At 37.9% G+C, this 14,425-nt stretch overlaps 2 protein-coding genes across 20 annotated transcripts in view; both read right to left on the minus strand.

Annotated features, from left to right (window-relative positions):
• LOC105427296 (chromatin assembly factor 1, p105 subunit) overlaps positions 1 to 14,425 on the minus strand; it is a 798,730-nt gene that overhangs the window by 640,542 nt on the left and 143,763 nt on the right. The gene's annotated exons all lie outside the window — the stretch shown is intronic.
• On the minus strand, positions 1,560 to 13,238 carry LOC148936420 (uncharacterized). Of its 10 annotated transcripts, none has more exons than XM_089078329.1 (5): positions 6,351 to 13,238; positions 6,230 to 6,271; positions 5,862 to 6,100; positions 5,737 to 5,789; positions 1,560 to 5,617 (listed from the first exon to the last, which is right to left on the minus strand). In XM_089078329.1, exons 1-3 carry the CDS (start codon positions 6,436 to 6,438, stop codon positions 5,952 to 5,954), a joined length of 279 nt encoding a protein of 92 aa, XP_088934455.1. In that variant the 5' UTR covers positions 6,439 to 13,238; the 3' UTR covers positions 1,560 to 5,617; positions 5,737 to 5,789; positions 5,862 to 5,951. The 10 variants fall into 10 exon arrangements, with proteins under 10 accessions (XP_088934455.1, XP_088934454.1, XP_088934452.1 ...); XM_089078328.1 differs by lacking the exon at positions 5,737 to 5,789 and having other exon boundaries at positions 6,351 to 6,428; positions 6,530 to 12,094; XM_089078326.1 differs by lacking the exon at positions 5,737 to 5,789 and having other exon boundaries at positions 6,351 to 6,428; positions 6,526 to 12,094.

Here is a 14,425-nt window from a genome sequence, read left to right on the forward strand (position 1 = left end):
TATCCTCTCATAATTTTCGAAAATAGGAACGAAAGTATAGGCCCTATGAGATACCGTAAAAATCCGCCTCGCTAGTAATAGCCTTTTCTTACTTTTCCAATTACCGTCTTTTTTCGCTATGCGACGCAAAGATGCTTTATATTTACCGAGACGATTTTTTCAGAACGTTCGAGTGGGACGTTACCCTTGAGAGTATTGAAAACGCACTCGCAGACGAGTGCGTACAACGAATGAATTTTTCATCCGCTTGACGGCGCATTGATTTTTGTTCAAATAACACAGCGCTTTGAGAAGACAGATATTTTTCTTACCGATCGAACGTTCTGCGATTTTGCTCGCATTAACCGAAGACGTTCTCTTCTTCATCGCGAGGAAGTTGCGCAACTGTCGCGAGAGAATGCGAGTATGATACTTTTATACGAAACTTCCGGAAAAGGATCTGCGCGATACGTTAACGTAGTTCAGCGTATCATCGGGAAATATGCACGTGCGAAAACGATATTCGTCGGGAGTCGATTGTTTCAGATCGAGCAATAAATATCTATGGGGTTGAGACGTGGCGTCGTGATACGCTTCCTCGAGGAACTTTGGATCGTTGGAATAGACTTGTCAAGCGAGATGAATTTGCGCGCGATCTCGTGGATTTTTGAAAACCACAAAGTAATTCGTGTTGAGAGATATATCACGTTGTCCACGTCCCTGATGAAAGTGATTTTGCGTGATAAGAATTACGCTGAGATTCTTATGATGACTTCCCTTGGTAAACAGATTCACGATCGCTTCGCTCGAGGACGATTCCCTCATAAGATCGTCAATTATTATCAATTTCGCGCGGGATGGATCGTTAGAATAATCTTCCGGACGTGATAATCCCTCGTGAAATTCGATTGCGAAATCTCGAATTTCGTATTGAAGTTGCTGATAAGCAAATCCTGCCATTCGGCGTAATAAAACAAAATTCTCTTAAAGTAGACATCTGCCGTAACGGATAAATGACGAAGAAATCTCTTTACAAAGATTGTTTTTCCACATCCCGTCGGTCCGCACACGATCGACGGATGTTTTCAGAGTACATCTATTTCGCGAAATGAACATCTTGCGCGTCGTACTTAGATTAATAAACAAAGGGATGGGACACTTCAGGTTCTTGATTTTTCCTCAGAAAGATTTTTGAGATTAGCTTACTCGCGGAAGGGCCTCACCGCGGCGGAGATATGCTCGCGCCAGCATCTTTGCGTAACGAGCTCGTACTCGTCCGCGACAAGCTTCGGTCGTACGCTCGTGCGAGCGTTCACCGCGTGAGCACCGTCGCTTACGAGCTTGTATGCGGTGCTCCTCGAAAGCTAATTCAAGCCAGAGAAACTTACTCGCGGAAAAAATAATTGAATACTTATTATTGCGGACGTAAAAATTTATAACTTTTTCTTTTACAAAGTATTTTATTTCTCAACGAGAATTCAAAATTTTTTCTGTATAAAAATTAATTTGAGAGAAAGTTATTAATTATTTTAAAAGAAAGTTATAGGAATGGTGGGGAAAAAATTGGATGTTTAAAAAAATTTAATTTTACAAAAGGTTTATTATATTTTTTCTTATAATTAGAAAAATAAACATTTTTATTACATTTTTTCTCTTAATAGCTAAAAGTAAATACAAATTCGCATTTATAATTTTACAAAGCGTTTTCTATTTGAAACTTCAAATAATAAACATCTTTTTTAAATTTAATAACTAAAATAAAATAAACTTAATTTTTACAAGCATATTTATTTGATATACATATTTACATTTGCACTGGGAAAATTCGAGCCTTAATCTAACTTAATTTTAAGTAAAATATTACGTCATGTAAAACTGTATGGATAAGAAAGACGATTATCGATAAATCTGCGTTTTAATAAAACCGGAGCACATGTTTTTACCTCAGTTCGGGTTATTACCTCGTGAAACGCGGTGGGACGAATTGCTTTAAATCGCAGATTTATCTCTTCTCTTTTCTCTCTTTCCCTAATATATTTAATAATAAATTATAAATACTATTAAAATTAAGCAGCCGCGAGTTTTCAAAATTTAATTTGATCCCTTTTATTTTACACGTTTCATATTTGCGCTCATCCGACGTACGTACGCATAAAATTTCGGTCCGCCAGATACAAACCTCGATGAAGCTACCACATTCGTAACTCTCGAGTTCGTCAGTCATGTCGCCCAAAAAATTACCTATACGCGGTTCGTATTCGTTGGGATCACCGCTGCTCGCATATATACAGGAATCTGTATCGTAATATAATTACAATATACACGCGACAGTCTAATCTTTCTAAATACTCATATAATTTTAAACGCGCCTGTGCCGTCGTGTACGCCGCTATCACTATGTATGGGTGAGGGTACCATCGTCTCGCTCTTTAATCGCCATGAAACATATATCCTCGTTGACGAGCAATATGCCGACTATCTCGTGTTCCGGATTCGACAACAATTCGGCGAAACGTTGAGGGATTCTTATTATTTCCATATTCAAGTTACCTCGCTGGCCGAATTTTCCCCAAAACGAGTTGAGACAGAGTTTGACGACGGAGCGTAAGCCGGAATTACGTACGATGTTGTTTTTATTAAGAATGATGCCTTCGATTGCTTCATATTCCCTCAGGGGAATATTAACAACGTTCTTTAGCAATATTATCGTTGCACTCGCTCGGCCATCCACTCGCCTCTTGTTAGTTGTAAAAAGCTGTCGATATACCCGATAAACAATCCCCCCTGTCGCGTTTCGAGATTATAGCGCGTGGATTTGTATTGCCAAATCTCGTCTACCCGTGTCACGAGATATCCTTTGTCAATTGCTTTGCGTAATTCACAGGACACCCATGTGCCCTCGAACTCCGCAGGATCGTCGTGAGTGCACGCATCACGAGAAAATATTTCACAACATGTACGACAAAGAGCGAATAGTAATTTATCGCGTACGCGATACGGCAGTACAGGGTGAAAAAGATCACGCGGAGGAAATACACGACAACGTATGAGATTCTCGACTGGACCGAAATTAAAATTGGGCTCAATTCCAATTAAACTAGCGCATTCCTCGCCTACATAAATATCAGGATGACCGATTGGGAAAACTCCAGTCTTGAGTACGTACGGGTACAGAGAACATACGTCTACGTATCATATCCTCCCGGTACCCCTCGTATCGAGTCGCGATATTGCCGGTGCGTCCACCGAAAAATGCATCACGAGGATCGAGAGGTGGGATTTGTACCATGGTGTGATTCTCAAGAAATTCTCGTTTCTCTCGATTTTCGTGCATTTCTTCGTCAAAAACACACTCCCATTTTTCCGTTAGAATGTATCCTCGCTGACGTAATCGTTAAGACGTTGCAACCATTCGTTCATAACGCGTCAAACGTATCGGTAAAATTTTCGAGCGTTTTATCACGATTTAATGGATAGCAAGACGGGCATCCGTGAAAAAAGCAGCCATGAAATTGTAAGACGTGGCGCTGCGTCTCACTTCCATTCTCGCATTCGTAATATTCGTCGACAAGCATGCCTTCCACTAAAACGATACTCGCGTCCACGTCCCGCATGAATTAGTCAATGACCGATCTTGCATTCCTTCAAAATTAGCCATTGCACGGCTTTGCGTGACTGATTATCTTTAAACCTGTATCCCGATGAAATGATTCCTATTTCTCCTTCGCGCAAAAAGTTTTTTCGAAAAACTCTCATGCACGTTGAAGCGATAGTTGTACATTCCTCGAATGGACACATGTTTCCCCGCTGTAAGAATATTTTTCTGAAGGCCATACATGCTCATCGAAGGATATTAACGTCGGTGCGACAATATTCGAGTATTTCACGTTGAAAATCAAATATTGTATTTTTTCCGACATCTCCGCGTGCCACGCGAAAAAAACGTACACATTCCTCTGTTCGCATTGTTTCGGGGACGTAATAACGAACATCAGGTAGTGGACCGATATATGTTTGATTATCGACAGTATTAAATAAGTGCGGAAAGACACCTTTGTCACAAGTATCCGGTAACTCGAAGGCCTTCGGTAATTCTGACAAACGGCATATAATTAACACTGTCGATAAATTTCGTGCGATTTACTGTTAGGACCATAATTTTTGTACCGTTTAAAATTATACGAAGTTCTAATCCAGAATAATTTTCTATGATGTACCGGAGAATAAACTGCGCATCGAACGATTTCGCGTTATGCGCTATACAAATAATCCATGTAAAATGTTTCGTTGGTCGTGTCGCGAATTCGACAAATTGTTTTACCGGATCCTACCGAAAAACAAATTCGCGTACTCCGCACCAGTCGCAGCGCACCGACAAATTATTCATGCACACGAATCGCAAATCTGATGTGCGACGCAGAGTCTGGAACGTGAATTTTCATATCGATTCCCTCAAGCGATTGATTTTGACGCGTCTCAAAATCGTAAAACACGAATACCGTTCCCTTATTGCGTTCCCACTCACCCGTGTTATTCTGCTCGCTCTCTCTCGTAACTGCAGAAGAATCTCCGTCGGACTCGACAGCGGAGGATCTGTCTTCACGTGAGAGAGGTTACATGTAATAAAGATGATTTATCGGTTTTTGTGCAAATTTTGCAAAAAGAAACGGCACATTCGTGTCTTTTTGTCGCTTTTATAATCCGTCCGCAACCTTCGCAAAACCGTATGATATTGCAGACGCTCGCCGGTGTTTTCCCGTCGTATGACTTTGTCGTCCGATGATGTTCGAAACATGCGTTTCCTAAGAATGATCGTTTGCAAGTCTCACACCTAACAGGTTCTACGATTTCACGTTGCTCGCACGGCGGCGCTTTGTTACAACGAGAACATTTGAACAGCGGTGATTCCTTTCTTCCCGATAACCGATATTACACGGTATACAATAACCCCTCTATTTCCCGAGGCTGCTTTTAAATTTAAAATAGGACTATAATGTTGTTGTTGCTCATAATATATAATATTTATTCGATACAAAGGCTCACGTTCTAAAGAGGCGAGTACCGCGATTCCATCGAATAAAGATCTCTCATCGCGCCCGAAAGTAGCAAAATTATAAACAATAATGGCGATATCGGATGCGGCGAGAAAGCGTTGGAAACATTCTATTTCCCGGATCCCGCAACCCTCCGGCGAAATGGTGACGCCAGCCCTTCTCATCAAATCCAATGCGAGTTCGCGTTGTAATGAGGAATTCTGATGTCTTACCACATTCCGCTCGTGAAGTTCCCCCGCGACGTACCGCGTTCGTGATAAATTTGCGCGGACACCAGAGAGCGGGGGGAAAACATAAATTATCCGAATTGGAGATTGTTAAAATCGAACGTTTCGCAACGTCTTCCCGAGTAAGTTTATTCGAAACACACCCGCGATCTCTGGGTACCGCGACATTGAAAACGCGTACGTTAAAATCCCGTGCGATATCGAGACCTCCGGCGCTTTGCGCTACTGAACTCACAAGGCGCCAAATGTCCTCCTTTTCTTCGTCTATTTCCTGCTGCTCCTCTTCAACCTCTCCCTCCTCCAAATTTTCCTGAGGTGGAAGCCCTCCTCTATGCTGCAGCTCTTCATTGTTCGCTTCTGTGCAAAAGTTACAAAAAAATTAAAATCATATTTTATAGAAAATACTTCGAGATTGCTTAAAATATTATGTTCGTATTTAATTTAGTAAACAAGTATATTTTTCTGAGATAACTCGCCTTTTATCACTAGCATCTCCTTCTCGCATAGAGAATAGGGCTGGGAGGAATTCCTATTAAAAAATTCGATAATTTAAAATTAAATACGAACATAAATCGAGAAATTAAGAAAAAAGATTATATACCAAGCGGTGTTTCTCTAATTTCCTCTTCGCCTTCTTCGGGTTCTTTCTCGCGTTCCTCCATCTCCTCCTCCTCCTCCTCCTCTTCCTCCGTCATCTCCTCCTCTTCCTTCTCCTCCTCCTCTTCCTCTTTCTTCCTTCTTCTTCTTCCTGCTCTTCTTCTTCTTCTTCTTCTTCTTCCCCTTCTTCTTCGCTCCAAATTTTCTCTTCCGGGATTACGGAGGAGTACATATGCTCGTATTCTAAGAAAAAATATCGTAAATTTTTATTTTTTATATTAATATTATGTCCTTAATTAATAAAGATATTATGTACTTTAATTAATATTTTCTCTCTATTTTTTCTCTATTATCTCTGTATTATCGACTTACTAGGCGAAAACACTCGCTGATCGGGAGTATTTACTGCCATATCTAAAAACAAAGTTGTATTAAAATTTTCTAACTTTTACTATTTATTTTAAAGATTATTTATTTAAAAATGTAAACCTACTAGATGAGAGCTGAATAATTTCTGGCGCCTCCTCCTCCTCCTCCTTTAATTCCTGCGTAGGTTTGATACGCGCCTTTCCTAAAAGCATTTAATATTTTAATCTTGGAAAATTGTAAAAATTACATTTTTTAACATTACTCCTGCCCCTCTTCTAGTTTTTAATGATATTACTTACTTACATCCTGCTTCTGCCTCGTCCTCCACGCGTCGCCTTCGAATCTGCGTGAGCGGATTCATCACCGCAGTGACTCTTTGACGTGCATTTCTTACTACAATTTATTATTAAAAATTAGCTAAACCACGAGTTCGATATACGAGTTACTTTTATAGAAATAATAGAGAGCCGCTTACTATTATGGAGATGAGAGAGGAGATTTTGGATGTGTCCACTCACCTCCTCCTTCACGTGTCCAACCGCACGTCGCGTTTCAATTATTTCTCCGGGAATCCGGAGTAAACGTTCGTCGGCAGCGAAGTATCCCAATTGATACAGCACCCCTAATATTATATCCGAACATTCGCACGAAAAACGCGTAAAAAGTAGATAATTAGCATCGAGCATCGAAAGGTTGAATATTTTAGACAAAAATTTGTCCGCGTTTATGCGGATATCCAACCTCGATGCTAACTTTACGATTTTTCTAATAACTACACTAGCCATTTTTCACATAAAATATCGCGAACACAAACTTTTAAATCCTGCACGACAAAACCGAAGTGAAACACAGAAGAATTCAACTCGGAAAAAGATTTCCAATAGCGCAAGACACACTATTTATAGGGAAAATCTTTTCCAAAAGAGATTTATAAAAAATTATAGAATTATCCCGTAGTTTCGAGGAGAACGAGAGGGTAAGAATGCTATCTCAGCCCAAGTAATAAATCATTTTTCTTGAAAAATTTATATTACTTGTAGCTTGACCCTTTTTCGATTTCACTTTTTTTTTGTTTACTAACGTATAAACGGCGCCAGATATATAGCACATCAAAATAAATAGTTATTTAAATTTAAGGAAAGTTCTCGCTTTTTCAAATTTTTAAATATTTAACAAATTAAACATTAACAGATTTTAAACATTTATAAAATATTTCTTACTCGTACTTTTATTGTATATTTCGATACTTTCTTCTTCTTCTTGAAATAGTTTCTGCATGATTTTACGATGAATTTTTTTTTAATTTTCTCATCTAATATCTGACACATTTGAACGTAATCGAATCTGTAATATTCGCTTTATTCGAGAAAATTCTTTCCTTGTTGAAAAAGAGCGGCGTAAAATTATAGTTTAATCGAATGTTCAATAATTTATTTATTTAAAATTTTTCTCATCTAACATCCAAGACTCACGCGTGTTCGAATACGATCGAATCTGTAATAATTCTGTTATTCGAGAAAAGTTTTTCCTTGAAAAAAGCAGAGACAAAGCGAAAAGACGCGTTTCTTCTAGAATCTTCTACTTAACTGTATATTTATAAAACGTACTTTTTTGTTTATTTCAAAGGGAGGAGAAGATGCGATATAAGTAGGTAATGTTGTACCGCTACACTGCTTCACTCGAGTATCGACATTCGAAGCGTCTACTTCGAAAATATTCCTCCGAGTTTTCGTTTGTTAAAAGTGGACATTTGTTCAAAATTCTCTCATTTTCCTTTTTTTCGATGGGGATTATTCCTCCGTTTTCGAGTCTGCTTGCGTATTTCCAGTACTGTTTTCTTTAGGAAAATTTTCATTTTCCTTATACATCACCAATACAGCTTTCGCTCCGTAGGCAGAGGTGAAGTTGATAATACGGCTGAACAACAAGAAGCTGCGAATCCCGCTAAACTAGAAAATATTCGCAAGATATTCAAGAACTCTGTGCAAAATGTGGAACAAAATTTGCTGCTTTCTACGACGTACCCTCTCAATACCTCTCATACGAAGAAATTACACGTGGGATTACAATTATCTAAGGAAAGGATCTTCGAGCCTGTTGTTAAATTGGATGGTAATTCTACAGAAGGAATCAGCTTTGATCCGGACACATGGCACCAATTTCAAGATAGTATTCGGTACATGAGCGCATACTTTAACGGAAACAGCAAAAGCAAAGTAAATCCCATCACATTTGCAAACATATTTATCAACTTCACCTCTGCTTACGGAGCGAAAGCTGTATTGATGATGTATAAGGAAAATGAAAATTTTCCTAAAGAAAACAGTACTGGAAATACGCAAGCAGACTCGAAAACGAAGGAACAACCCCCGTCGAAAAAAAGGAAAACCCCAAATAAGAAGGGAGGCGTGCGTCATGATGGGGCCCGACCACGAACCAGTCGTGAAAACTCGTAATTATTTTGCGAAAAAATACCACCTCAGCCAGGAATCGAACCTGGATCTCCTGCTTACCGGGCAGGCATCTTATCCTTTCGACCGAGGCATGTGATGATATTTATCGCAAATAATAATAATTAGAATAACACGTCAACAATACAATGATACATATATATACATATATTACAATATACATATATACATGTATTCTTTCGAATCCCCACGACCGGTACTCCAGAGAGATGATGGTCCTATTCTCTCGATGGATGCAGGTCGGACTGCAGCGGCGACACTCTCCAACGCCATTGACAAATATACAAATAATCCTCCTGGAGCACGACAGGAGAGATTGCATCAAGCATGGCTCGAGCCCCCGGAAAACTTCCGTCGCAGTTGTAATGCAACAAGTTACTTTTCAAGGAATGGAGAATATCGTCAAATGTGTCGATGCTCGTATAAACCAGCTAGCATCCGTCATCGATTGTTACTGTTAACGAGTGCGCACGTTATTTGATCAAGGAGATAGAACTATATCTACCTAACAATTACGATGCCGATATCATCAAATTCACTGTCTCGAGGCAACCAAAAGGATATCGAACTTGCTGTGAGAATGCAAATAAATAATTTACCATTTTTGGATACATATTTTGATATTGTACTTTTAGAATTAATTACATTATTATAAAATTTAAAGAAATTACTACTATAATTTTATTGAATCGTGAGTTATAATTTTTATAAATTAATAACCGAATCGTGTATTTAATTTTCTAACAAGAAGAATAATTCTGTAACAAAACATATTCATATATATGCGAAAAATAAATTCAACTTATACTTGATAACATAAATTCAAATTTACGTCGTTTCTTTATCTCTCCCTTTATTCTAAATTTTTCACAACTCATTCAATTTTTCACTCCTCTTTTTTTGAAAGTTATTTACGCGGACCTGCGCGAGCGTGTTTTCCTATTGTCTTCTAGTAGCTCTATGCTTTCCTGACTCACACATTTCTCTCTCTCTCTCTCTCTCTCTCTCCCTTTAGTATTCTTGCATCGTCACATCGAAAGAAAATTTTTTCAGCCCACGTGTTTGTGGATAGGATAAAACCCTCGTATAACTCCAAGTTCGTCGTCGTCATCGTTGTCAGAAACCTCTGTACGTTTCTCAGTGCGAACCTGACCGTTCCTGTTTTCCTCCCCCAAATATCATACGATTCGGTAAATAACTCTAACAAATATTACACTCCACTAAACCTCGCGTTTTCAAAACGTTTATACATTTCCTCCATACAAAAAATGTCAAACGATTCGAGAAATTTATTTAAATTCGCTAGGCGCCGAGAAATCTTTCGTCCTAAGAAAATCCGATTCATCATATTCCATATACACGCAATAAAAACTCGCAAAAAATTAGTTTTCTTCTCTTCGCTCCATCCCACGTGTCACAAAAAAATTGCATTCCATTCTCGACAAGTATATTCCTTTTACAGACCCGCCATATTTCTTTTCGCAGACGCCATTTTGTTTTTGGACACCGATCGGTCCCAGACACTTTCTCCCCCTTCCCCTACTTTTTCGTCTAGCATTTCGACAACCAATCGTACACATGGGGCACTATGGGTAGAGCCAATCACGCGCCGGGCAGCTACGGAGTTAGCCAATCAGAACGCTCCTACTAATTACCTAATTATCACCTCCCACGCCCACCGATCAATCAGAACGCTCCATTTCCACGTGGCTGCTAGTTTTTGACGGTCGGAGGCCACGCCCTTGACGCCAGTGGGAAGGTGGTGGGGGTTTGTTTTGACGCGCTGTGGCTACCCACTTACTACTTAGAAATTTGATTATAAAGCTGTTAGACGAAAATTATATTGTAACAATGGTTTATTCAATTAAAGAAAGATTAACAGTGGGTAGTGCGATGGATTGTACTCTTCGCGAATAAAATTGGCCGTGAACGGCGAGACGGCGATCGGCGCGTGTTTACTATTTTTATGCGAATAAGGTATCGCTCCGGCGGTCGGCGCGATATTGATCGCTGCGCGGGGCGCGCGCGGCGGCGGCGATGTCGCACGTGTTCGGACCTTTAAATCTTCGTGGATTTAAAGCGCGTGCGGGCGTTGTCGCGAGGGTGAAGTTTTCGCGAAGTGTTCGGACCATTCAGGTCGGAGAATGGATGGGTCCGTTCCCTGCCAAGAGAGCTCGGCTGATGGGGGGAGTATCCCTCATCTGTCTCGAGAGTGCCGAGTAAACTCGGCCAGCCGTGGAGAGCCTCAGCTGTGACGAGAGATGGAGGTGTCGGTGTCGAGTGAACTCGGCCGACCAGGGTGTATCTCGATGCTCGGAATTGGTCAGTGGTATGGGGGAGAACCCGGCGGTGGAATTTGGGAGACGGCGGAGTCGGATCGAGCGAACTCGATGCACTGAGGAAACCTCAGCAACTCTCGGCTTGCCGTGAAAAGCTTCAGAGACGGCTTTCGGCCAGGCCAAGCGAACTTGACGCGTTAGAGAGGGCCCCAACAGAACTCAGGCTTTTTACCAGACTCGGTTTGGATACTCGCTTTCCATGCTCTTAGAAGGCGAGCGTGGAACAGGATGCTTTTTTGTGGAGAGCGAGCCTTTTTATACCCGAGATCAACCTCGGTATTTTTCGGTCGGATCAGTCGGATTGGTCAATCTCGGAGTTAGCATTCCTCTTCCCAGGAGCGGAGAAAAAGGATCGGATATAATTGGTTTTTTGGGATGATAAGGAATCGGAGCGGAGGGGAGGATGTAAAAGAGTAGGAAAGGAATTTGGTGGTAAAAGAACGGCGCGACGCGGGGTCGGTTACGCGCTTATAGACGCGGTCGTGGCGCAGTGCGGGACGCTCGCTCGCTTGCGTGGCGCGATGTCGGTGCAGTGCGGGATGCGGCGCGGGGGGAATACCACGAACACAGTCGTGTTTACGCGGTATTCCCGTGCTCTGTTCCGATGCTTCGGAGTTCGCGAATGTATAAGATTAAAAAGGGAGGCCACTGCCGCCCACTCCACCTGATGGTCGGCGGAAAGTCGGAGGAGGAATGGAGCAGAGAGATGCGCTCCGTTACAAATATAAAAGAAAATCTGATATGTAAGAAAAAAAACGATGTACAAAAACTTGGCGCGCCCGGGTCGCATTAAAACACGTACGTGCACACTTACTGTATTATATTGCACTCTTACTGTTTATCTTTTTATATTAATAATGTAAATGAGTTTTAAAAATATTTATGAAAAAAATTTTTTATATAATTTTTATTTATATAATTTTCTTTAACATTATATGTAAACATATAATATTAAAAAAGTTTATTAATAAATATTAAAAATTTAAATATAAAATATAAAATATATAAAATATAAAATATAAAAAATATTTAAATATAAAAAATATAAAATATAAAAAATTTATTAATAAAAACTAAAACATGTGTTCATTATTTAGAATATTCTAATAAAATAAACTTTTAAATTTCTTGCATATTTATGTAAAAAAATGTTTCATTAATTAATAATTAATTATATTTCAGTAATTTTATTTTATTAATATTGAAAACGAAAGAAGTTATAAGAACATAAGTAAAAAATCTTAAAATATATTAAATTTTTGTTCAAATTATTTTCTATTTGTCTGTCATAGTTCAATGTTATTATTAAAAGTAATTTTAATGCGACCCGGGCGCGTCAAATTCTTGTATGTCATTTTTTTTTCTTATCAAATTATTCAAGTTGAATATTATACATAAGATTATGTAATTTTGTAATATAATATTGAATTAAAACAGAAAAATTCTTGGAAAGATATATGTCGAATTTTATTAAAAAAATTGAACTTTCCAGATAATGTAACTATAACTGCGTCACTTTTTTATATCAAATCTTTTATACAAATGATACATGTTATTAGAAGTGACTAAGATATATTATATATTATCATTAAACATCAGACATAAGATGATATAATTTTGTAATATTTGGATTGAAATAGAAATACTTTTAAATGTAATTGTTTTAACCGTGTAATCAATAGAATGTTTTCTTTTAACGAAATATGTAACGCTTAATAACGAGGGATTGAACTTTTGAACTTTTTAACAATTATAAATAATTTAATCAAATTGTTTTTTATAAAGGAAAATTTTTTGCAGAGCATATACGCAATATGTACAATACTTTCAATACAGTTATTTGAAAATATTTAAAATATTTTTATAATATTTTTAATATATATATATTTTTAAAATAATTTACATAATATCTAGATCATAATTATCAAAATTATTTATTTTATCAAATATAATTTTTCATACTTTTCTTATTTAAATAATTTTAACCTTTTATAATTTCTTTAACTTCTCTGATACAAGATATTAGAAATAATTTTACACATTTACGAAATATGTGAAAAAGTTTCAAAATATCGATACAATCGTTATTAAAATTTTATGAGATTATTGTAATATTATAAAGATAAATATTTTTGTATAATCTTTTGTTAATTTTTTCTGAGAAAGTGAAGAGAGAATCAGCTCTCTCAAAATATCTTAAATTATAAATTTAAATATTTTATTTATTAACTATAACATCTATAGGTCGTGTATGAGTAGCCGGCAAAAATAATAAGCTTAAACACGTCAGTAATCACACTTAGGACCAACACATATGTATTACTAAAAATCGGCTAGTGCTGCTTGAAAGGAGCCAGCTCCGCGCTCTGATCTCACCACCTTGTGTCTCGCAAAATATCCTCGATGAGACGCAGTTTTCGCCACCGAAATTCTCGTCTATGATAGGTCGAAATGGCGGACGAAAAACGTATATAAATCGCAATCTTCGGCGAGTCGCTCTCAGTCTTGCGATAATTAGCGACTAAGAAATACAATCAGTTTGTCAAGCAGTGCGACTCAGAGACCAAGTTTTTCCAGGCATTGTCGTATCTACGCGATATATTCCGACGTGTTTAAATAGTGCGATTCCGGGACGATTCCTTAAGCCAGGGGCCGGCAAGTGCTCGCGGGCAACAGTCGAGCGCGTTGGGACTAGCGTTAGGCGGCTAGACGCAATAAAGTGAGAGAAAGGGACGTCTGTTCATTGAACGTGCTGTTCAAGGAGTAAAAAAATATTGTGTTGCACAAATTCAGACCCAGAATTAGCATAAATTAATAACTATATTTTAAATAAACAATTCTTACAATAATATTAAATAAATAACTCTTATAACATTTAATTAGTATTTGATTTATAGTTTTCCGATATTATATATGATATATCAGGTGTTATCGTTTTGACAACTTAAACAAATTATTGCAAAATTCAAATGTGAATCTGTTAACTGTTCGCGTAATCGCGATTTATTTAATTTCATAATAGAAAATAATTGTTCACATGAATATCTAGAACCGAACATACTCATTATTGCAGCACAAACATGTAGTCGAAGAAAATGTTCTTGAGATATGAATAAAATTGTACGATGTCAGTCATTGTATAAAAACGATTTTTAAGAACAGTGTCACATTTTAAATCTATTAATTTTAATTGTATGCGGGAACAATATTAATATCAACAGTAAAGATGTCATAAAAATAAGTAAGTCTTCTTGTAAAACATGCATTTCCTTAAACCGACAATCGAATTCATTATAATAATTGAAGTGAATTTATATATTCTTCATTTCTATTGCTTATCTTGAATGTGCATGACAACATAATAAATTTGAAAAATGCAACAACTGTCG

This window comes from Pogonomyrmex barbatus, unplaced genomic scaffold (genome assembly GCF_055798465.1).
Source record: "Pogonomyrmex barbatus isolate J1 unplaced genomic scaffold, ASM5579846v1 scaffold22, whole genome shotgun sequence".
Taxonomy (NCBI): domain Eukaryota; kingdom Metazoa; phylum Arthropoda; class Insecta; order Hymenoptera; family Formicidae; genus Pogonomyrmex; species Pogonomyrmex barbatus.

Bases quoted from the DNA above. Each gene is read 5' to 3' on its own strand.
- LOC148936420 (XM_089078328.1), bottom strand. From the start codon at position 5,955: ATGACGGAGGAAGAGGAGGAGGAGGAGGAGGAGATGGAGGAACGCGAG. The intron at 5,618-5,861 runs GTATATAATCTT...ACTTTTGCACAG, and splicing joins AATTAGAGAAACACCGCTTG to AAGCGAACAATGAAGAGCTG.